General features: G+C 37.5%; 1 protein-coding gene across 2 annotated transcripts in view; it reads right to left on the reverse strand.

Annotated features, from left to right (window-relative positions):
• The window catches only part of rock1 (Rho-associated, coiled-coil containing protein kinase 1), a 100,910-nt gene extending 81,180 nt beyond the window's left edge, over nt 1–19,730 (reverse strand). For both annotated transcript variants that reach the window (XM_062994553.1, XM_062994554.1), the window contains exon 1: nt 18,969–19,730. In XM_062994553.1, the coding sequence (XP_062850623.1) occupies nt 18,969–19,067 (99 nt within the window). In that variant the 5' untranslated portion in view covers nt 19,068–19,730. The remainder of the gene's footprint in view (nt 1–18,968) is intronic.
• Nucleotides 19,731–25,303: the final 5,573 nt, after the last annotated feature.

Raw genomic sequence — 25,303 nt, forward strand, 5'->3', positions numbered from 1 at the left:
AAATGTATTACCTCAGATATAGATTTATTACCTCAGATATAAATGTATTACCTCAGATATAGATTTATTACCTCAGATATAAATGTATTACCACAGATATAGATTTATTACCTCAGATATAAATGTATTACCTCAGATATAGATTTATTACCTCAGATATAGATTTATTACCTCAGATATAAATGTATTACCTCAGATATAGATTTATTACCTTAGATATAAATGTATTACCACAGATATAGATTTATTACCTCAGATATAAATTTATTACCTCAGATATAGATTTATTACCTCAGATATAGTTTTTTTCCCTCAGATTTACTTTTATTACCTCAGATGAAGCTATGTAACAATATTTACCTCAGATATATTTTTTATTACCTCAGATATAGATTTATTACCTCAGATATAGTTTTTTTCCCTCAGATTTACTTTTATTACCTCAGATGAAGCTATGTAACAATATTTACCTCAGATATATTTTTTATTACCTCAGATATATATATATTTTTACCTCAGATATAGATTTATTACCTCAGATGAAGCTATGTAACAATATTTACCTCAGATATATTTTTTATTACCTCAGATATAAATTTATTACCTCCAATATAAATTAATTACCTGAGATAAAGCTCTGTTACATCATTTACCACAGATATAGATTTATTACCTCAGATATAAATGTATTACCTCAGATATATTTTTATTACCTCAGATATAAATGTATTACCTCAGATATAGATTTATTACCTCAGATATAAATTTATTACCTCAGATATAGATTTATTACCTCAGATATAGTTTTTTTTCCTCAGATTTACTTTTATTACCTCAGATTTAGTTTTGTTACCTCAAATAAAGTGTTATTACCTCAGATAGAGCCTGTTACCTCAGTTACCTCATATAACTTTGTTCCCTCAGATAGTTTTATTACCTCAGATACAATTTTGTTACCTCAGATATAGTTTTGCTCCCTCAAAAACAGTTTTGTTACCTCAGATAGCCTCAGAAGCCTTCTGTAATCTCGGTTACTGCATATAATATTATTACCTCGGATAAAGCATTTCTGTTGCCTCAGATAAATTTCTATTACCTCAGATAAAGCCTTTCACTGATCTTAATTAAAAAAATTGCCTTCATGAGGACCTACAAAAATGAGAGGTCTCTCTGTAACCTCAGAAATAGCTTCTATTACCAATCATATTTCATCTTGTCAGAGTTATTTCTATTTTTATATGTCAGTCAGGCACTTAGGAGATGTAAATCGACTTAAAATTGGAACCATTAACCATCAAAGCTCTTAGGTGTTGAGAACTTTGCTCAGGGGGCCAACAGTAACAACTTAGTGGTGGTGGGGCTTGAACCAAAGCAAACCTCTTTGACCAGTGAGCTACCACATAGCTCAACCTCACCTCAACCTTGACTGTTACCTCAGGTTCAGATTTTGGTTACCTCAGAAACCTCAGCCTCAATTCAGGGTTAGCTAGTAGTGCTTCCTGCTACTACTGTTATCTCAGATACATCTTCCTGTCATGTTAGCTATCTCAGATAGTGGTTTTATTTACCTCAGATCCAACTCAAGCAACCTCACATTGCCTCAAGCATCCACAACCTCAACACAGGACAATGCCTGGTCACCTCAGATCCAAATCAAGCACTCTTTAGCTACCTCAATTATTAGCACAAGTGCCAGCTCGACGTGGCTTGGTTTAGCTCAGCCGCAGCTTCCTGTTACCTGAGTGACCCGGGTGTTCCAGCTGCCTCGACTACTACAGGTGAAGGACCGGCAGCCGAGGATGAGGCAGGCCAGGACAAGCCGCGGAGGAACGAGCTGCATCTGATGAATAACCTCCTCAAATCTGACTTGGCTTCCCCCACCACACACACAACAAACACATGGCTTATTCAAGCGCTGCCAGCAGAGATGACGCTCCGAATCTAAACGGTAATTACACTCGGCACGGAGAGAACACGCTCGAGGAAAACCAGGTCTTAGAGACAGCGAGGTTTTGATGACTGCGCTGCAAAAACGGCAAACGCTGAGCCGGGGTTTCTGTTTTTAACTTCCTCAAAGTCGTGCCGCTCGGGCGACAGGCTCGATTGGAAGAGAAATGAACGTCGTACGAGCGTACGATTTTCGGACACGCTGGGAATATATTTACATTCCATAAACGCAGCCAGCCCGGAGCTTATTCTATTTAACGCTCTGGGCATAGATCGACACAAATTGGCATCGCAGTGTTTTCAAAAGGAATGAAAAGCCAGAGGCCTGAAAAAAGGGGAAGCAGCACTGAAGGGCGGGGGGGGGGGGGGGGGGGGGAAGAACAGTCATACAGAAGCGAGAAGATCAGCGTGATGATCAGAAGGATGAGCGACTGTACAGCCAACAATTCATGTAATTTACAAGAAGTCAATTTTATACCCCCATGTCAACAGGATGAGGAAATAAACAATAGTTATTATGCTATGAAGCAGCATTTTTAACTAAAAACGTCAGGAAAAAACACGAAACGGCAGGAAAGAACAGCAGTGAGCGGCAGAAACACCTTGTTGATGAAACGTCAGGAAAGAACAGCAGTGAGCGGCAGAAACACCTTGTTGATGAAACGTCAGGAAAGAACAGCAGTGAGCGGCAGAAACACCTTGTTGACGAAACGTCAGGAAAGAACAGCAGTGAGCGGCAGAAACACCTTGTTGATGAAACGTCAAGAAAGAACAGCAGTGAGCGGCAGAAACACCTTGTTGATGAAACGTCAAGAAAGAACAGCAGTGAGCGGCAGAAACACCTTGTTGATGAAACGTCAAGAAAGAACAGCAGTGAGCGGCAGAAACACCTTGTTGACGAAACGGCAGGAAAGAACAGCAGTGAGCGGCAGAAACACCTTGTTGACGAAACGGCAGGAAAGAACAGCAGTGAGCGGCAGAAACACCTTGTTGACGAAACGTCAGGAAAGAACAGCAGTGAGCGGCAGAAACACCTTGTTGATGAAACGTCAAGAAAGAACAGCAGTGAGCGGCAGAAACACCTGGATGATGAAACGTCAGGAAAGAACAGCAGTGAGCGGCAGAAACACCTTGTTGACGAAACGGCAGGAAAGAACAGCAGTGAGCGGCAGAAAAACCTCGTTGACGAAACATCAGGAAAGAACAGCAGTGAGCGGCAAAAACTCCTTGTTGATGAAACGTCAGGAAAGAACAGCAGTGAGCGGCAGAAACACCTTGTTGATGAAACGTCAGGAAAGAACAGCAGTGAGCAACAGAAACACCTTGTTGATGAAACGTCAAGAAAGAACAGCAGTGAGCGGCAGAAACACCTTGTTGATGAAACGTCAGGAAAGAACAGCAGTGAGCAACAGAAACACCTTGTTGATGAAACGTCAGGAAAGAACAGCAGTGAGCAACAGAAACACCTTGTTGATGAAACGTCAAGAAAGAACAGCAGTGAGCGGCAGAAAAACCTTGTTGATGAAACGTCAGGAAAGAACAGCAGTGAGCGGCAGAAACTCCTTGTTTATGAAACGTCAGGAAAGAACAGCAGTGAGCGGCAGAAACACCTTGTTGATGAAACGTCAGGAAAGAACAGCAGTGAGCAACAGAAACACCTTGTTGATGAAACGTCAAGAAAGAACAGCAGTGAGCGGCAGAAACACCTTGTTGATGAAACGTCAGGAAAGAACAGCAGTGAGCAACAGAAACACCTTGTTGATGAAACGTCAAGAAAGAACAGCAGTGAGCGGCAGAAACTCCTTGTTTATGAAACGTCAGGAAAGAACAGCAGTGAGCAACAGAAACACCTTGTTGATGAAACGTCAGGAAAGAACAGCAGTGAGCGGCAGAAACTCCTTGTTTATGAAACATCAGGAAAGAACAGCAGTGAGCGGCAGAAACACCTTGTTTATGAAACATCAGGAAAGAACAGCAGTGAGCGGCAGAAACACCTTGTTGATGAAACATCAGGAAAGAACAGCAGTGAGCGGCAGAAACACCTTGTTGATGAAACGTCAGGAAAGAACAGCAGTGAGCAACAGAAACACCTTGTTGATGAAACGTCAGGAAAGAACAGCAGTGAGCGGCAGAAACACCTTGTTGATGAAACGTCAGGAAAGAACAGCAGTGAGCGGCAGAAACACCTTGTTGATGAAACGTCAGGAAAGAACAGCAGTGAGCGGCAGAAACACCTTGTTGATGAAACGTCAGGAAAGAACAGCAGTGAGCGGCAAAAACGTCAAGAAAGAACAGCAGTGAGCGGCAGAAACACCTGGATGATGAAACGTCAGGAAAGAACAGCAGTGAGCGGCAGAAACTCCTTGTTGACGAAACAACAGGAAAGAACAGCAGTGAGCGGCAGAAACGTCAAGAAAGAACAGCAGTGAGCGGCAGAAACGTCAGGAAAGAACAGCAGTGAGCGGCAGAAACGTCAAGAAAGAACAGCAGTGAGCGGCAAAAACACCTTGATGACGAAACGTCAGGAAAGAACAGCAGTGAGCGGCAGAAACTCCTTGTTGACGAAACGTCAGGAAAGAACAGCAGTGAGCAGCAAAAACGTCAGGAAAGAACAGCAGTGAGCGGCAGAAACACCTGGATGATGAAACGTCAGGAAAGAACAGCAGTGAGCAGCAAAAACGTCAGGAAAGAACAGCAGTGAGCGGCAGAAACACCTGGATGATGAAACGTCAGGAAAGAACAGCAGTGAGCAACAGAAACACCTTGTTGATGAAACGTCAGGAAAGAACAGCAGTGAGCAACAGAAACACCTTGTTGATGAAACGTCAAGAAAGAACAGCAGTGAGCGGTAGAAACACCTTGTTGATGAAACGTCAGGAAAGAACAGCAGTGAGCAACAGAAACACCTTGTTGATGAAACGTCAAGAAAGAACAGCAGTGAGCGGCAGAAACTCCTTGTTTATGAAACGTCAGGAAAGAACAGCAGTGAGCAACAGAAACACCTTGTTGATGAAACGTCAGGAAAGAACAGCAGTGAGCGGCAGAAACTCCTTGTTTATGAAACGTCAGGAAAGAACAGCAGTGAGCGGCAGAAACACCTTGTTTATGAAACATCAGGAAAGAACAGCAGTGAGCGGCAGAAACACCTTGTTTATGAAACATCAGGAAAGAACAGCAGTGAGCGGCAGAAATACCTTGTTGATGAAATGTCAGGAAAGAACAGCAGTGAGCGGCAGAAACACCTTGTTGATGAAACGTCAGGAAAGAACAGCAGTGAGCAACAGAAACACCTTGTTGATGAAACGTCAGGAAAGAACAGCAGTGAGCGGCAGAAACACCTTGTTGATGAAACGTCAGGAAAGAACAGCAGTGAGCGGCAGAAACACCTTGTTGATGAAACGTCAGGAAAGAACAGCAGTGAGCGGCAGAAACACCTTGTTGATGAAACGTCAGGAAAGAACAGCAGTGAGCGGCAAAAACGTCAAGAAAGAACAGCAGTGAGCGGCAGAAACACCTGGATGATGAAACGTCAGGAAAGAACAGCAGTGAGCGGCAGAAACTCCTTGTTGACGAAACAACAGGAAAGAACAGCAGTGAGCGGCAGAAACGTCAAGAAAGAACAGCAGTGAGCGGCAGAAACGTCAGGAAAGAACAGCAGTGAGCGGCAGAAACGTCAAGAAAGAACAGCAGTGAGCGGCAGAAACACCTTGATGACGAAACGTCAGGAAAGAACAGCAGTGAGCGGCAGAAACTCCTTGTTGACGAAACGTCAGGAAAGAACAGCAGTGAGCAGCAAAAACGTCAGGAAAGAACAGCAGTGAGCGGCAGAAACACCTGGATGATGAAACGTCAGGAAAGAACAGCAGTGAGCAGCAAAAACGTCAGGAAAGAACAGCAGTGAGCGGCAGAAACACCTTGTTGATGAAACGTCAGGAAAGAACAGCAGTGAGCGGCAGAAACACCTTGTTGATGAAACGTCAGGAAAGAACAGCAGTGAGCGGCAGAAACACCTTGTTGATGAAACGTCAGGAAAGAACAGCAGTGAGCGGCAGAAACACCTTGTTGATGAAACGTCAGGAAAGAACAGCAGTGAGCGGCAGAAACACCTTGTTGATGAAACGGCAGGAAAGAACAGCAGTGAGCGGCAAAAACACCTGGATGATGAAACGTCAGGAAAGAACAGCAGTGAGCGACAGAAACACCTTGTTGATGAAACGGCAGGAAAGAACAGCAGTGAGCGGCAGAAACACCTTGTTGATGAAACGTCAGGAAAGAACAGCAGTGAGCGGCAGAAACACCTGGATAATGAAACGTCAGGAAAGAACAGCAGTGAGCGGCAGAAACACCTGGATAATGAAACGTCAGGAAAGAACAGCAGTGAGCGGCAAAAACACCTTGTTGATGAAACGTCAGGAAAGAACAGCAGTGAGCGGCAGAAACACCTTGTTGATGAAACGGCAGGAAAGAACAGCAGTGAGCGGCAAAAACACCTGGATGATGAAACGTCAGGAAAGAACAGCAGTGAGCGGCAGAAACACCTGGATGATGAAACGTCAGGAAAGAACAGCAGTGAGCGGCAGAAACACCTTGTTGACGAAACGGCAGGAAAGAACAGCAGTGAGCGGCAGAAACACCTTGTTGATGAAACGTCAGGAAAGAACAGCAGTGAGCAACAGAAACACCTTGTTGATGAAACGTCAGGAAAGAACAGCAGTGAGCGGCAGAAACACCTTGTTGATGAAACGTCAGGAAAGAACAGCAGTGAGCGGCAGAAACTCCTTGTTTATGAAACGTCAGGAAAGAACAGCAGTGAGCGGCAGAAACACCTTGTTGACGAAACGTCAGGAAAGAACAGCAGTGAGCGGCAGAAACTCCTTGTTGACGAAACGTCAGGAAAGAACAGCAGTGAGCGGCAGAAACACCTTGTTGACGAAACGTCAGGAAAGAACAGCAGTGAGCGGCAGAAACTCCTTGTTGACGAAACGTCAGGAAAGAACAGCAGTGAGCGGCAGAAACACCTTGTTGACGAAACGTCAGGAAAGAACAGCAGTGAGTGGCAGAAACACCTTGTTGACGAAACGTCAGGAAAGAACAGCAGTGAGCGACAGAAACACCTCGTTGACGAAACGTCAGGAAAGAACAGCAGTGAGCGGCAGAAACACCTTGTTGACGAAACGTCAGGAAAGAACAGCAGTGAGCGGCAGAAACACCTTGTTGACGAAACGTCAGGAAAGAACAGCAGTGAGCGGCAGAAACACCTTGTTGATGAAACGTCAGGAAAGAACAGCAGTGAGCGGCAAAAACGTCAAGAAAGAACAGCAGTGAGCGGCAGAAACACCTGGATGATGAAACGTCAGGAAAGAACAGCAGTGAGCGGCAGAAACTCCTTGTTGACGAAACAACAGGAAAGAACAGCAGTGAGCGGCAGAAACGTCAAGAAAGAACAGCAGTGAGCGGCAGAAACGTCAGGAAAGAACAGCAGTGAGCGGCAGAAACGTCAAGAAAGAACAGCAGTGAGCGGCAGAAACACCTTGATGACGAAACGTCAGGAAAGAACAGCAGTGAGCGGCAGAAACTCCTTGTTGACGAAACGTCAGGAAAGAACAGCAGTGAGCAGCAAAAACGTCAGGAAAGAACAGCAGTGAGCGGCAGAAACACCTGGATGATGAAACGTCAGGAAAGAACAGCAGTGAGCAGCAAAAACGTCAGGAAAGAACAGCAGTGAGCGGCAGAAACACCTTGTTGATGAAACGTCAGGAAAGAACAGCAGTGAGCGGCAGAAACACCTTGTTGATGAAACGTCAGGAAAGAACAGCAGTGAGCGGCAGAAACACCTTGTTGATGAAACGTCAGGAAAGAACAGCAGTGAGCGGCAAAAACACCTTGTTGATGAAACGTCAGGAAAGAACAGCAGTGAGCGGCAGAAACACCTTGTTGATGAAACGGCAGGAAAGAACAGCAGTGAGCGGCAAAAACACCTGGATGATGAAACGTCAGGAAAGAACAGCAGTGAGCGACAGAAACACCTTGTTGATGAAACGGCAGGAAAGAACAGCAGTGAGCGGCAGAAACACCTTGTTGATGAAACGTCAGGAAAGAACAGCAGTGAGCGGCAGAAACACCTGGATAATGAAACGTCAGGAAAGAACAGCAGTGAGCGGCAGAAACACCTGGATAATGAAACGTCAGGAAAGAACAGCAGTGAGCGGCAAAAACACCTTGTTGATGAAACGTCAGGAAAGAACAGCAGTGAGCGGCAGAAACACCTTGTTGATGAAACGGCAGGAAAGAACAGCAGTGAGCGGCAAAAACACCTGGATGATGAAACGTCAGGAAAGAACAGCAGTGAGCGGCAGAAACACCTGGATGATGAAACGTCAGGAAAGAACAGCAGTGAGCGGCAGAAACTCCTTGTTGACGAAACGTCAGGAAAGAACAGCAGTGAGCGGCAGAAACACCTTGTTGACGAAACGTCAGGAAAGAACAGCAGTGAGTGGCAGAAACACCTTGTTGACGAAACGTCAGGAAAGAACAGCAGTGAGCGACAGAAACACCTCGTTGACGAAACGTCAGGAAAGAACAGCAGTGAGCGGCAGAAACACCTTGTTGACGAAACGTCAGGAAAGAACAGCAGTGAGCGGCAGAAACACCTTGTTGACGAAACGTCAGTTTTGGTGGCGTTTCTGGATGTTGTTGATATTTGGTTTCTATGTTGTGTAGAAGAGACTGTTACGTGCTTCTGTATATATTTAAAATACATCAATAAATAACAATAACTTCAAGAATGCTTTTTAATATTTGTATTTACCATACTATCCACCCCCTTAAGTATACAGTACAGTAGCTGAGTATTACAGATCGTAAATACCTATACAGTAACTGTTATAGATATATAAACAGTATACAGTATAGTAACTGAGTATTATAAAGTAACTGTTGTAAATATATACAAACAGTATATACAGTAGTATAGTATTACAGAGTAACTGATATAGATATATATACAGTGGGGTCAAAAAGTATTTAGTCAGCCACTGATTGTGCAGGTTCTCCTACTTAGAAAGATGAGAGAGGTCTGTAATTTTCATCATAGCTACACTTCAACTATGAGAGACAAAATGAGAAAAAAAAATCCAGGAAATCACATTGTAGGATTTTTAAAGAATTTATTTGTAAATTATGGTGGAAAATAAGTATTTGGTCAATAACAAACAAGCAAGATTTCTGGCTCTCACAGACCTGTAACTTCTTCTTTAAGAAGCTCTTCTGTCCTCCACTCGTTACCTGTATTAATGGCACCTGTTTGACCTCGTTATCTGTATAAAAGACACCTGTCCACAGCCTCAAACAGTCAGACTCCAAACTCAACCATGGCCAAGACCAAAGAGCTGTCGAAGGACACCAGGAAGAAAATTGTAGACCTGCACCAGGCTGGGAAGAGTGAATCTACAATAGGCAAGCAGGTTGGTGTGAATAAATCAACTGTGGGAGCAATTGTAAGAAAATGGAAGACATACAAGACCATTGATAATCTCCCTTGGGGTCAAGATCTCATCCCGTGGGGTCAAAATGATCATGAGAACGGTGAGCAAAAATCCCAGAACTACACGGAGGGACCTGATGAATGACCTGCAGAGAGCTGGGACCAAAGTAACAAAGGTACCATCAGTAACACACTACGCCGAGAGGGACTCAAATCCTGCAGTGCCAGGCGTGTCCCCCTGCTTAAGCCAGTACATGTCCAGGTCCGTCTGAAGTTTGCCAGAGAGCATATGGATGATCCAGAAGAGGATTGGGAGAATATCATGTGGTCAGATGAAACCAAAATGGAACTTTTTGGTAAAAGCTCAACTCGTGGTGTTTGGAGGAAGAAGAAGAACCCAAGAACACCGTACCTACTGTGAAGCATGGGGGTGGAAACATCATGCTTTGGGGCTGTTTTTCTGCAAAGGGGACAGGACGACTGATCCGTGTTAAGGGAAGAATGAACGGGGTCGTGTATCGTGAGATTTTAAGCCAAAACCTCCTTCCATCAGTGAGAGCATTGAAGATGGAACGTGGCTGGGTCTTCCAGCATGACAATGATCCCAAACACACCGCTCGGGCAATGAAGGAGTGGCTCCGTAAAAAGCATTTCAAGGTCCTGGAGTGGCCTAGCCAGTCTCCAGACCTCAACCCCATAGAAAATTTGTGGAGTCCGTGTTGGCCAGCGACAGCCCCAAAACATCACTGCTCTAGAGGAGATCTGCATGGAGGAATGGGCCAAAATAGCAGCTACAGTGTGTGCAAACCTGGTGAAGACTTACAGGAAACGTTTCACCTCTGTCATTGCCAACAAAGGTTATGTTACAAAGTATTGAGTTGAACTTTTGTTATTGACCAAATACTTATTTTCCACCATAATTTACAAATAAATTCTTTAAAAATCCTACAATGTGATTTCCTGGATTTTGTTTTTCTCATTTTGTCTCTCATAGTTGAAGTGTAGCTATGATGAAAATTACAGACCTCTCTCATCTTTCTAAGTAGGAGAACCTGCACAATCAGTGGCTGACTAAATACTTTTTGGCCCCACTGTACAGTATATAGCACAGTACTTTAGAATTATAGACTAACTGATATAGATATATAAACACAACTTAATATAGTAGCTACGTATTATAGAATGTAAATAATCAGTATATAGTATCACAACTGAGTATTATAGTAGCTGTTATAGATATATAATCAGTATATAGTATCACAACTGAGTATTATAGTAGCTGTTATAGATATATAATCAGTATATAGTATCACAACTGAGTATTATAGTAGCTGTTATAGATATATAATCAGTATATAGTATCACAACTGAGTAGTATAGTAGCTGTTATAGATATATAATCAGTATATAGTATCACAACTGAGTATTATAGTAGCTGTTATAGATATATAAACAGCATATAGTATCACAACTGAGTATTATAGTAGCTGTTATAGATATATAATCAGTATATAGTATCACAACTGAGTATTATAGTAGCTGTTATAGATATATAATCAGTATATAGTATCACAACTGAGTATTATAGTAGCTGTTATAGATATATAAACAGCATATAGTATCACAACTGAGTATTATAGTAGCTGTTATAGATATATAATCAGTATATAGTATCACAACTGAGTATTATAGTAGCTGTTATAGATAAACATTATATAGTATCACAACTGAGTATTACGGTAGCTGTTATAGATATATAATCAGTATATAGTATCACAACTGAGTATTATAGTAGCTGTTATAGATAAACATTATATAGTATCACAGCTGAGTATTATAATAGCTGTTATAGATAAACATTATATAGTATCACAGCTGAGTATTACAGTAGCTGTTATAGATAAACATTATATAGTATCACAACTGAGTATTATAGTAGCTGTTATAGATAAACATTATATAGTATCACAACTGAGTATTATAGTAGCTGTTATAGATATATACACTGTATATAGTATCACAACTGAGTATTATAGTAGCTGTTATAGATATATAAACTGTATATAGTATCACAACTGAGTATTATAGTAGCTGTTATAGATATATACACTGTATATAGTATCACAACTGAGTATTATAGTAGCTGTTATAGATATATAATCAGTATATAGTATCACAACTGAGTATTATAGTAGCTGTTATAGATAAACATTATATAGTATCACAACTGAGTATTATAGTAGCTGTTATAGATATATACACTGTATATAGTATCACAACTGAGTATTATAGTAGCTGTTATAGATATATAAACTGTATATAGTATCACAACTGAGTATTATAGTAGCTGTTATAGATATATACACTGTATATAGTATCACAACTGAGTATTATAGTAGCTGTTATAGATATATAATCAGTATATAGTATCACAACTGAGTATTATAGTAGCTGTTATAGATATATAATCAGTATATAGTATCACAACTGAGTATTATAGTAGCTGTTATAGATATATAATCAGTATATAGTATCACAACTGAGTATTATAGTAGCTGTTATAGATATATAATCAGTATATAGTATCACAACTGAGTATTATAGTAGCTGTTATAGATATATAATCAGTATATAGTATCACAACTGAGAATTATAGTAGCTGTTATAGATATATACACTGTATATAGTATCACAACTGAGTATTACAGTAGCTGATATAGATATATAATCAGTATATAGTATCACAGCTGAGTAGTATAGTAGCTGTTATAGATATATAATCAGTATATAGTATCACAACTGAGTATTATAGTAGCTGTTATAGATAAACATTATATAGTATCACAACTGAGTATTATAGTAGCTGTTATAGATATATAATCAGTATATAGTATCACAAATGAGTATTATAGTAGCTGTTATAGATAAACATTATATAGTATCACAACTGAGTATTATAGTAGCTGTTATAGATATATACACTGTATATAGTATCACAACTGAGTATTATAGTAGCTGTTATAGATATATAATCAGTATATAGTATCACAACTGAGTATTATAGTAGCTGTTATAGATATATACACTGTATATAGTATCACAACTGAGTATTATAGTAGCTGTTATAGATATATAATCAGTATATAGTATCACAACTGAGTATTATAGTAGCTGTTATAGATATATAATCAGTATATAGTATCACAACTGAGTATTATAGTAGCTGTTATAGATATATAATCAGTATATAGTATCACAACTGAGTATTATAGTAGCTGTTATAGATGTATAATCAGTATATAGTATCACAACTGAGTATTATAGTAGCTGTTATAGATATATAATCAGTATATAGTATCACAACTGAGTATTATAGTAGCTGTTATAGATATATAAACAGTATATAGTATCACAACTGAGTATTATAGTAGCTGATATAGATATATAATCAGTATATAGTATCACAACTGAGTATTATAGTAGCTGTTATAGATATATAATCAGTATATAGTATCACAGCTGAGTATTATAGTAGCTGTTATAGATAAACATTATATAGTATCACAACTGAGTATTATGGTAGCTGTTATAGATAAACATTATATAGTATCACAACTGAGTATTATAGTAGCTGTTATAGATATATACACTGTATATAGTATCACAACTGAGTATTATAGTAGCTGTTATAGATATATAATCAGTATATAGTATCACAACTGAGTATTATAGTAGCTGTTATAGATATATAATCAGTATATAGTATCACAACTGAGTAGTATAGTAGCTGTTATAGATATATAATCAGTATATAGTATCACAACTGAGTATTATAGTAGCTGTTATAGATATATAATCAGTATATAGTATCACAACTGAGTATTATAGTAGCTGTTATAGATATATAATCAGTATATAGTATCACAACTGAGTATTATAGTAGCTGTTATAGATGTATAATCAGTATATAGTATCACAACTGAGTATTATAGTAGCTGTTATAGATGTATAAACAGTATATAGTATCACAACTGAGTATTATAGTAGCTGTTATAGATGTATAATCAGTATATAGTATCACAGCTGAGTATTATAGTAGCTGTTATAGATATATAATCAGTATATAGTATCACAACTGAGTATTATAGTAGCTGTTATAGATATATAATCAGTATATAGTATCACAACTGAGTATTATAGTAGCTGTTATAGATATATAAACTGTATATAGTATCACAACTGAGTATTATAGTAGCTGTTATAGATATATAATCAGTATATAGTATCACAACTGAGTATTATAGTAGCTGTTAGATATATAATCAGTATATAGTATCACAACTGAGTATTATAGTAGCTGTTATAGATGTATAATCAGTATATAGTATCACAACTGAGTATTATAGTAGCTGTTATAGATATATAATCAGTATATAGTATCACAACTGAGTATTATAGTAGCTGTTATAGATATATAATCAGTATATAGTATCAGAACTGAGTATTATAGTAGCTGTTATAGATATATAATCAGTATATAGTATCACAACTGAGTATTATAGTAGCTGTTATAGATATATAATCAGTATATAGTATCACAACTGAGTATTATAGTAGCTGTTATAGATATATAAACAGTATATAGTATCACAACTGAGTATTATAGTAGCTGTTATAGATATATAATCAGTATATAGTATCACAACTGAGTATTATAGTAGCTGTTATAGATATATAATCAGTATATAGTATCACAACTGAGTATTATAGTAGCTGTTATAGATATATAATCAGTATATAGTATCACAACTGAGTATTATAGTAGCTGTTATAGATATATAATCAGTACATAGTATCACAACTGAGTAATATAGTAGCTGTTATAGATATATAATCAGTATATAGTATCACAACTGAGTATTATAGTAGCTGTTATAGATAAACATTATATAGTATCACAACTGAGTATTATAGTAGCTGTTATAGATATATAATCAGTATATAGTATCACAACTGAGTATTATAGTAGCTGTTATAGATATATAAACTGTATATAGTATCACAACTGAGTATTATAGTAGCTGTTATAGATATATAATCAGTATATAGTATCACAACTGAGTATTATAGTAGCTGTTATAGATATATAATCAGTATATAGTATCACAGCTGAGTATTATAGTAGCTGTTATAGATAAACATTATATAGTATCACAACTGAGTATTATGGTAGCTGTTATAGATAAACATTATATAGTATCACAACTGAGTATTATAGTAGCTGTTATAGATATATACACTGTATATAGTATCACAACTGAGTATTATAGTAGCTGTTATAGATATATAATCAGTATATAGTATCACAACTGAGTATTATAGTAGCTGTTATAGATATATAATCAGTATATAGTATCACAACTGAGTAGTATAGTAGCTGTTATAGATATATAATCAGTATATAGTATCACAACTGAGTATTATAGTAGCTGTTATAGATATATAATCAGTATATAGTATCACAACTGAGTATTATAGTAGCTGTTATAGATATATAATCAGTATATAGTATCACAACTGAGTATTATAGTAGCTGTTATAGATGTATAATCAGTATATAGTATCACAACTGAGTATTATAGTAGCTGTTATAGATGTATAATCAGTATATAGTATCACAACTGAGTATTATAGTAGCTGTTATAGATGTATAATCAGTATATAGTATCACAGCTGAGTATTATAGTAGCTGTTATAGATATATAATCAGTATATAGTATCACAACTGAGTATTATAGTAGCTGTTATAGATATATAATCAGTATATAGTATCACAACTGAGTATTATAGTAGCTGTTATAGATATATAAACTGTATATAGTATCACAACTGAGTATTATAGTAGCTGTTATAGATATATAATCAGTATATAGTATCACAACTGAGTATTATAGTAGCTGTTAGATATATAATCAGTATATAGTATCACAACTGAGTATTATAGTAGCTGTTATAGATGTATAATCAGTATATAGTATCACAACTGAGTATTATAGTAGCTGTTATAGATATATAATCAGTATATAGTATCACAACTGAGTATTATAGTAGCTGTTATAGATATATAATCAGTATATAGTATCAGAACTGAGTATTATAGTAGCTGTTATAGATATATAATCAGTATATAGTATCACAACTGAGTATTATAGTAGCTGTTATAGATATATAATCAGTATATAGTATCACAACTGAGTATTATAGTAGCTGTTATAGATATATAAACAGTATATAGTATCACAACTGAGTATTATAGTAGCTGTTATAGATATATAATCAGTATATAGTATCACAACTGAGTATTATAGTAGCTGTTATAGATATATAATCAGTATATAGTATCACAACTGAGTATTATAGTAGCTGTTATAGATATATAATCAGTATATAGTATCACAACTGAGTATTATAGTAGCTGTTATAGATATATAATCAGTACATAGTATCACAACTGAGTAATATAGTAGCTGTTATAGATATATAATCAGTATATAGTATCACAACTGAGTATTATAGTAGCTGTTATAGATAAACATTATATAGTATCACAACTGAGTATTATAGTAGCTGTTATAGATATATAATCAGTATATAGTATCACAACTGAGTATTTTAGTAGCTGTTATAGATATATAATCAGTATATAGTATCACAACTGAGTATTATAGTAGCTGTTATAGATAAACATTATATAGTATCACAACTGAGTATTATAGTAGCTGTTATAGATATATAATCAGTATATAGTATCACAACTATAGTATTATAGTAGCTGTTATAGATAAACATTATATAGTATCACAACTGAGTATTATAGTAGCTGTTATAGATATATAAACATTATATAGTATCACAACTGAGTATTATAGTAGCTGTTATAGATATATAATCAGTATATAGTATCACAACTGAGTATTATAGTAGCTGTTATAGATATATAATCAGTATATAGTATCACAGCTGAGTATTATAGTAGCTGTTATAGATATATAAACATTATATAGTATCACAACTGAGTATTATAGTAGCTGTTATAGATATACAGTGTATCACAAAAGTAAGTACACCCCTCACATTTCTGCAGATATTTAAGTATATCTTTTCATGGGACAACACTGACAAAATGACACTTTGACACAATGAAAAGTAGTCTGTGTGCAGCTTATATAACAGTGTAAATTTATTCTTCCCTCAAAATAACTCAATATACAGCCATTAATGTCTAAACCACCGGCAACAAAAGTGAGTACACCCCTAAGAGACTACACCCCTAAATGTCCAAATTGAGCACTGCTTGTCATTTTCCCTCCAAAATGTCATGTGATTTGTTAGTGTTACTAGGTCTCAGGTGTGCATAGGGAGCAGGTGTGTTCAATTTAGTAGTACAGCTCTCACACTCTCTCATACTGGTCACTGAAAGTTCCAACATGGCACCTCATGGCAAAGAACTCTCTGAGGATCTTAAAAGATGAATTGTTGCGCTACATGAAGATGGCCAAGGCTACAAGAAGATTGCCAACACCCTGAAACTGAGCTGCAGCACAGTGGCCAAGATCATCCAGCGTTTTAAAAGAGCAGGGTCCACTCAGAACAGACCTCGCGTTGGTCGTCCAAAGAAGCTGAGTGCACGTGCTCAGCGTCACATCCAACTGCTGTCTTTGAAAGATAGGCGCAGGAGTGCTGTCAGCATTGCTGCAGAGATTGAAAAGGTGGGGGGTCAGCCTGTCAGTGCTCAGACCATACGCCGCACACTACATCAAATTGGTCTGCATGGCTGTCACCCCAGAAGGAAGCCTCTTCTGAAGTCTCTACACAAGAAAGCCCGCAAACAGTTTTCTGAAGACATGTCAACAAAGGACATGGATTACTGGAACCATGTCCTATGGTCTGATGAGACCAAGATTAATTTGTTTGGTTCAGATGGTCTCAAGCATGTGTGGCGGCAATCAGGTGAGGAGTACAAAGATAAGTGTGTCATGCCTACAGTCAAGCATGGTGGTGGGAATGCCATGGTCTGGGGCTGCATGGGTGCAGCAAGTGTTGGGGAGTTACATTTTATTGAGGGACACATGAACTCCAATATGTACTGTGAAATACTGAAGCAGAGCATGATCCCCTTCCTCCGGATACTGGGTCGCAGGGCAGTGTTCCAGCATGATAATGACCCCAAACACACCTCTAAGACGACCACTGCTTTATTGAAGAGGCTGAGGGTAAAGGTGATGGACTGGCCAAGCATGTCTCCAGACCTAAACCCAATAGAACATCTTTGGGGCATCCTCAAGCGGAAGGTGGAGGAGCGCAAAGTCTCGAATATCTGCCAGCTCCGTGATGTCGTCATGGAGGAGTGGAAAAGCATTCCAGTGGCAACCTGTGAAGCTCTGGTAAACTCCATGCCCAGGAGAGTTAAGGCAGTTCTGGAAAATAATGGTGGCCACACAAAATATTGACACTTCAGGAACTTTCACTAAGGGGTGTACTCACTTTTGTTGCCGGTGGTTTAGACATTAATGGCTGTATATTGAGTTATTTTGAGGGAAGAATAAATTTACACTGTTATATAAGCTGCACACAGACTACTTTTCATTGTGTCAAAGTGTCATTTTGTCAGTGTTGTCCCATGAAAAGATATACTTAAATATCTGCAGAAATGTGAGGGGTGTACTCACTTTTGTGATACACTGTATACACTGTATATAGTATCACAACTGAGTATTATAGTAGCTGTTATAGATAAACATTATATAGTATCACAACTGAGTATTATAGTAGCTGTTATAGATATATAATCAGTATATAGTATCACAGCTGAGTATTATAGTAGCTGTTATAGATATATAATCAGTATATAGTATCACAACTGAGTATTATAGTAGCTGTTATAGATAAACATTATATAGTATCACAACTGAGTATTATAGTAGCTGTTATAGATATATAATCAGTATATAGTATCCCAACTGAGTATTATAGTAGCTGTTATAGATAAACATTATATAGTATCACAACTGAGTATTATAGTAGCTGTTATAGATATATAATCAGTATATAGTATCACAACTGAGTATTATAGTAGCTGTTATAGATATATAATCAGTATATAGTATCACAACTGAGTATTATAGTAGCTGTTATAGATAAACATTATATAGTATCACAACTGAGTATTATAGACTAACTGTAACGTCTGCAGCCACTTTTTCTCTTTGGCTGAATAACTGCATCCTGTAGTAATAGGCAGATGGAACAGTGGTCGCTGTGTCAAGGTTGTGAACCTGTCAACACGTCTGGGGGGTGAGATGTCATTTCAGAGGCACCAAACCTGACCTGATTTGACCAGAATAACTCAATAATGAATAAAAAATGAAAGCTGGAGTTCAGGGAGAGAAGCTACAGCATGGGAGGTGTGATGGAGGTGTGATGAAGGTGTGATGAAGGTGTGATGAAGGTGTGATGAAGGTGTGATGGAGCCACTCACCAGCAGACAGTCGGTGTTGATCTCTGATTTGGGGTCGCTCAGCATGGCATCGATCTTCTCGAAGCGAGCCGATAAGGTCTCTTCTGCAGACATGTTCATAAACTTTATACACTCAGACTAAGAGCTGAATCCCGGGGAAATAAATAACAGCGACACTTAGCTAAGAGGCTAACAGCTTTAGCCGGTGCTAACTTCCTTCCGAGTCCGGCTGAGATTAAATGAAGGAGTTTTTTTGATTCGGTCTCTTCATTCTCTCAATCCCGATGGAACAGAAAAACCCTCCGACAGCACCGAGCAGCACATTTTAAAGTCGGGGGTGTTTAGAAAAGCATGGAGGATGGACGCGGTGCTTAATCCATGACAACTTAGCAAACAAAACAACAACAACACAAAACTAGGAGCGACAGATTTAGCGCCCGGAAAGTCTTCAAACCAGATATTCAACAGGTTCTCCACTTAAACAGGGCAGGATCCGCTCACAACACAGCGAATAAAGCGAGTGTGGATCTCAGTCTGACAGCTCGAAGCGAACCGTCCCAAAAAAACAACACAAAAAACTTTCACACTTTATAAAACGTCGATGCGGTTAAAAACACTCCTCCGGTGCACGGATCCCCACTTTTACTCTCCCAGCCCGCGTATCAGAGCCGAACCCGATCCGCCCGGCCGGTAGAACCAGAATAAATCAAACTTCCAGCCGGAAAACTCTAATAAACTTTAATCATAATAAATTCTCTCCCAGTCCGAACAACATGTCCGCCTTCCTGTTCAAACTGCTCTCACAGGCAGGAGCCAGCGCGCATGCGCCCCAGTCCCCGACACGTTACCGCCCAGTGCGCATGCGTCCGCCTTGGCCTGGCCTAGCCTAGCCTAGCAAAGTAAAGCGATCTTAAACGTATGTAAACTATATGGATAAAAGTGTCAATACACAACAATTCCTAACAATTGTAATAAATCAGTACTATGAATGAAATGATGTGCTTTTAACTTTTAGGGAAGCAACAGTTTAGGGAAGGTGCATTTCCTGTAAGGAATAGTATTGTAGCTGTAGTACTATTATATAGTAACTATTATCAATACATAAACAGTATATAATATAGTAACTGAGTATTATGTAGAGTATTATAAATATGTAAACAGTATATAATATAGTAGCTGAGTATTATAGAGTAACTATTATAAATATGTAAACAGTATATAATATAGTAACTGAGTATTATAGAGTAACTATTATAAATATGTAAACAGTATATAATATAGTAACTGAGTATTATAGAGTAACTATTATAAATATGTAAACAGTATATAATATAGTAACTGAGTATTATAGAGTAACTATTATAAATATGTAAACAGTATATAATATAGTAGCTGAGTATTATAGAGTAACTATTATAAATATGTAAACAGTATATAATATAGTAACTGAGTATTATAGAGTAACTATTATAAATATATAAACAGTATATAATATAGTAACTGAGTATTATAGAGTAACTATTATAAATATGTAAACTATATAATATAGTAACTGAGTATTATAGAGTAACTATTATAAATATGTAAACAGTATATAATATAGTAACAGTATTATAGAGTAACTATTATAAATATGTAAACAGTATATAATATAGTAACTGAGTATTATAGAGTAACTATTATAAATATGTAAACAGTATATAATATAGTAGCTGAGTATTATAGAGTAACTATTATAAATATGTAAACAGTATATAATATAGTAGCTGAGTATTATAGAGTAACTATTATAAATATGTAAACAGTATATAATATAGTAACTGAGTATTATATAGTAACTTATCAATATGTAAACAGTATATAATATAGTAGCTGAGTATTATAGAGTAACTATTATAAATATGTAAACAGTATATAATATAGTAACTGAGTATTATATAGTAACTTATCAATATGTAAACAGTATATAATATAGTAGCTGAGTATTATAGAGTAACTATTATAAATATGTAAACAGTATATAATATAGTAACTGAGTATTATAGAGTAACTTATAAATATGTAAACAGTATATAATATAGTAACTGAGTATTACAGAGTAACTATTATAAATATGTAAACAGTATATAATATAGTAACTGAGTATTATAGAGTAACTATTATCAATATGTAAACAATATATAATATAGTAACTGAGTATTATAGAGTAACTATTATCAATATATAAACAGTATATAATATAGTAGTTGAGTATTATAGAGTATTATATATATATATATATACTGTATATATATACTGTATGTGTATAAGATATTGTAGCTAAGTATTATAGAATGTGAATATATATAGGGTCTAACTGTTATTGATATATAAACAGTATATCATTTAGTAGCTGAGTATTATGGAATAACTGTTATAGATATATAAACAGTATATAATTGTTATGGATATATAAACAGTATATCATTTAGTAGCTGAGTATTAAAGTAAATACCTATAAAGTAACTGTTATAGATATATAAACAGTATAGAGTATAGTAACTGAGTATTATAGAGTAACTGTTATAGATATATAAACAGTATATAGTATAGCAGCTGAGTATTATAGAACGTAAATACCTATAGAGTAACTGTTATAGATATATACACCGTATATAGTATAGTTTGTTTGTTTGTTTATTGGGATTTTAACGTCATGTTTTACACTTTGGTTACATTCATGACAGGAACGGTCGTTACTCATTACACAAGACTCATCAGTTCACAAGATTATATCCAACACAGTCATGGACAATTTAGTGTCTCCAGTTCACCTGATTTGCACGTCTTTGGACTGTGGGAGGAAACCGGAGCACCCAGAGGAAACCCACGCAGGACCACCCCACCCGGGGATCGAACCCAGGACCTTCTTGCTGTGAGGCGATAGTGCTACCCACTTAGCCACCGTGCCGCCCCCAATAGTATAGTACTCGAGTATTATAGAACGTAAATATCTATAGAGTAACGGGCGGCACGGTTATGTATATATGTATAATGTATATATAAACAGTATATAGTATAGTAGCTGAATATTATAGAGTAACTGTTATAGATATTTAAACAGTATAGAGTATAGTAACTGAGTATTATAGAGCATAAATATCTATAGAGTAACTGTTATGGATATATAAACAGTATATAATATAATAGCTGAATATTATGGAGTAACTGTTATGGATATATAAACAGTATATATAATACAGTAGCTGAGTATTATAGAGTAACTATTATAGATATATAAACAATAAATAATTTAGTAGCTAAGTATTACAGAATGTAAATACCTATAGAGTAACTGTTATAGATATTTAAACCGTATATAGTATAGTAGCTGAGTATTATAGACTCTATACTCATAGAGTAACTGTTATGGATATATAAACACTATGAATATATATACATAAAATACATCAACTGTAACCGGAACATCAACTGATCAATCAGCTTCAAGCAATACAAATGCTGTCATATTTTGACTGGACGGGCACAAATTCCCATACAAAGTCTTGGGAGAAGCTTCTTAGAAGAGCGACTGTTGCTCTAGATAAAGCGATCATACAGAAGGTCACTTCCCATGTTCCCATATCACTCCCATTCTGTACAAGCTTTACTGGTTACAGATCACAGCCCACGTGCTCTTCATAATCTTGCCTAAATGACTCCATCTACACTCAGGGTCATACTCCTTGATCCCCAAGCCACGGTCTTCTATCTGTACCAATATTCCAACTCTCATCACTTGAAGGCAGGTCACATGGTGTTAAGGCTCCCAATCTCTGAAACTCATGACTGCACAACCTACGTAACATCACAACATTCAGGTCTCTCAAACTGCAGCTTAAAACCTAACATTTAACCCAGTCCCATCTTCTTAATCCTCTTCATCAGGTTTACTTAGTATGTTCTAAATATTGTAGTGTCTCTGAGCTTGGAAAAGAAGCTATATAAGTTAAATGATTGGAAGGAGACCCCTAGGACCTACCTACCTACCTACCTACCACCTACCTACCTACCTACCTATCTATCTACCTACCTACCTACCTACCTATCTATCTATCTATCTATCTATCTATCTATCTATCTATCTATCTATCTATCTATCTATCTATCTATCTATCTATCTATCTATCTATCTATCTATCTATCTATCTATCTATCTATCTATCTATCTATCTATCTATTGCTGCACCATGTCCCTAATAGATCAGTGAGTTTAAACAGGATTTTTAAATCCCAGCAACACTTCTGTACCTGCTAAACACATACCAGGACACCACATCAAGGGACATGAACAAGTATTCAACCAAGAACGTGTTCTTCACCAGCTACCATTGGTGTAAAGCTGCCCACACAGCTGGATCTGCCTGCCTCCAGAAAATCATCACTGACCCATCTCATCCTGGCCATCACCTGTTCCAGCACCTTCCATCAGGCCAGTGCTTCAGCCTCATGAAGATCAGAGTGACCAGACTACAGAGAAGCTTCCCCCCCCCCACACTCCATCACGCTCATGAACAATTGAACACTGCTGCATGCACACAACTGTTTAACTGTGTATCTGTGTAGACGCCCGGCCAGCCTATTCCAACCTAGATCCTAATCTGTTGAGCTACACTAACAGACCTTTCCTCTAGGATTCAGGATGCTGTGAGGTACCCTGTCCTAGTCTAGATGTGTGGGTTCATAATCTGATCACTTCACCCATCTGCTGGTCAAATACAAACACTACAACCATTCAAACAACTTCGTATAGGCAGTGATACCCCCCCCCCCCCCCCCCCCCCCCATGCATTTATTTATTCATTCATTTACCTTGAGTGACCACTTCATCATGATCAGGGTCACGGTGAGTCTAGAGCCCATTCCCGACACACCAGGACTAGGTGGTAATAAACACTGTACAAGACCTTAATGCATCTCAGGGCATCATGTATTCGTTAGTTCAGACCTAGGAGCAGTCCTAGGTGTGAACAGCCAATTTACCTACATGTGTGTTCCAGTCATTCAGTCAGAGAAAATCACGTGACTCCCATACACAAATACATTTATTTTCTTTGTCCAAAGAACCATCAGCGCATTAGTAGGAGGTCCAGTGTAAAGGATTGTTTTCTTTTATTTGTCTTTGTTGGAAAGTTAGAATCACAGGTTACACGTTTACTTTATTATTTTACAGCTTATAGAAGCAACTACTGTGTTCACTGATTTCAAACTAATACTACAATATTTATTATTATTTAAAGAATAAAAGTGCTACTTTTATTCAACACCAAAAAGAAGACATCAAAAAGGAAGGACATTAACCCTAAAAAGGAGGAACATCAGACCCCAAAAAGAAGGACGTCAGACCCCCAAAAAGAAGGAACATCAGACCCCAAAAGAGAGGAAGGACATCAGACCCCAAAAAGGAAGGACATTAACTCTAAAAAAGAGGAAGGACATCAGACCCCCAAAAAAGGAAGGACATTAGACCCCAAAAAGAAGGTACATCAGACCTAAAAAAGAAGGACATCAGACCCCCAAAAAAGGAAGGACATTAGACCCCAAAAAGAAGGTACATCAGACCCAAAAAAGGAGAACATCAGACCCCAAAAAGAAGGTACATCAGACCCAAAAAAGGAGAACATCAGACCCCAAAAATAAGGACATCAGACCCAAAAAAGGAGAACATCAGACCCCAAAAAGAAGGTACATAAGACCCAAAAAAGGAGAACATCAGACCCAAAAAAGGAGAACATCAGACCCCAAAAAGAAGGTACATAAGACCCAAAAAAGGAGAACATCAGACCCAAAAAAGGAAGGACATCAGACCCCAAAAAGAAGAAACACCAGACCCCAAAAAGGAAGGACATCAGACCCCCAAAAAGAACATCAGACCTCGCAAAAAGAAGAACATCAGACTCCAAAAAGGAAGGACATCAGACCCCCAAAAAGAACATCAGACCTCGCAAAAAGAAGAACATCAGACTCCAAAAAGAAGAACATCAGACTCCAAAAAGGAAGGACATCAGACCCCCAAAAAGAACATCAGACCTCGCAAAAAGAAGAACATCAGACTCCAAAAAGAAGAACATCAGACTCCAAAAAGGAAGGACATCAGACCCCCAAAAAAGGAAGGACATTAGACCCCAAAAAGAAGGTACATCAGACCCAAAAAAGGAGAACATCAGACCCCAAAAAGAAGGTACATCAGACCCAAAAAAGGAGAACATCAGACCCCAAAAAGAAGGTACATCAGACCCAAAAAAGGAGAACATCAGACCCCAAAAAGAAGGTACATCAGACCCCCAAAAAGGACATCAGACCCAAAAAAGAAGGTA

The sequence above is a fragment of the Trichomycterus rosablanca genome, chromosome 4 (assembly GCF_030014385.1).
Source record: "Trichomycterus rosablanca isolate fTriRos1 chromosome 4, fTriRos1.hap1, whole genome shotgun sequence".
In the NCBI taxonomy this organism is placed as follows: domain Eukaryota; kingdom Metazoa; phylum Chordata; class Actinopteri; order Siluriformes; family Trichomycteridae; genus Trichomycterus; species Trichomycterus rosablanca.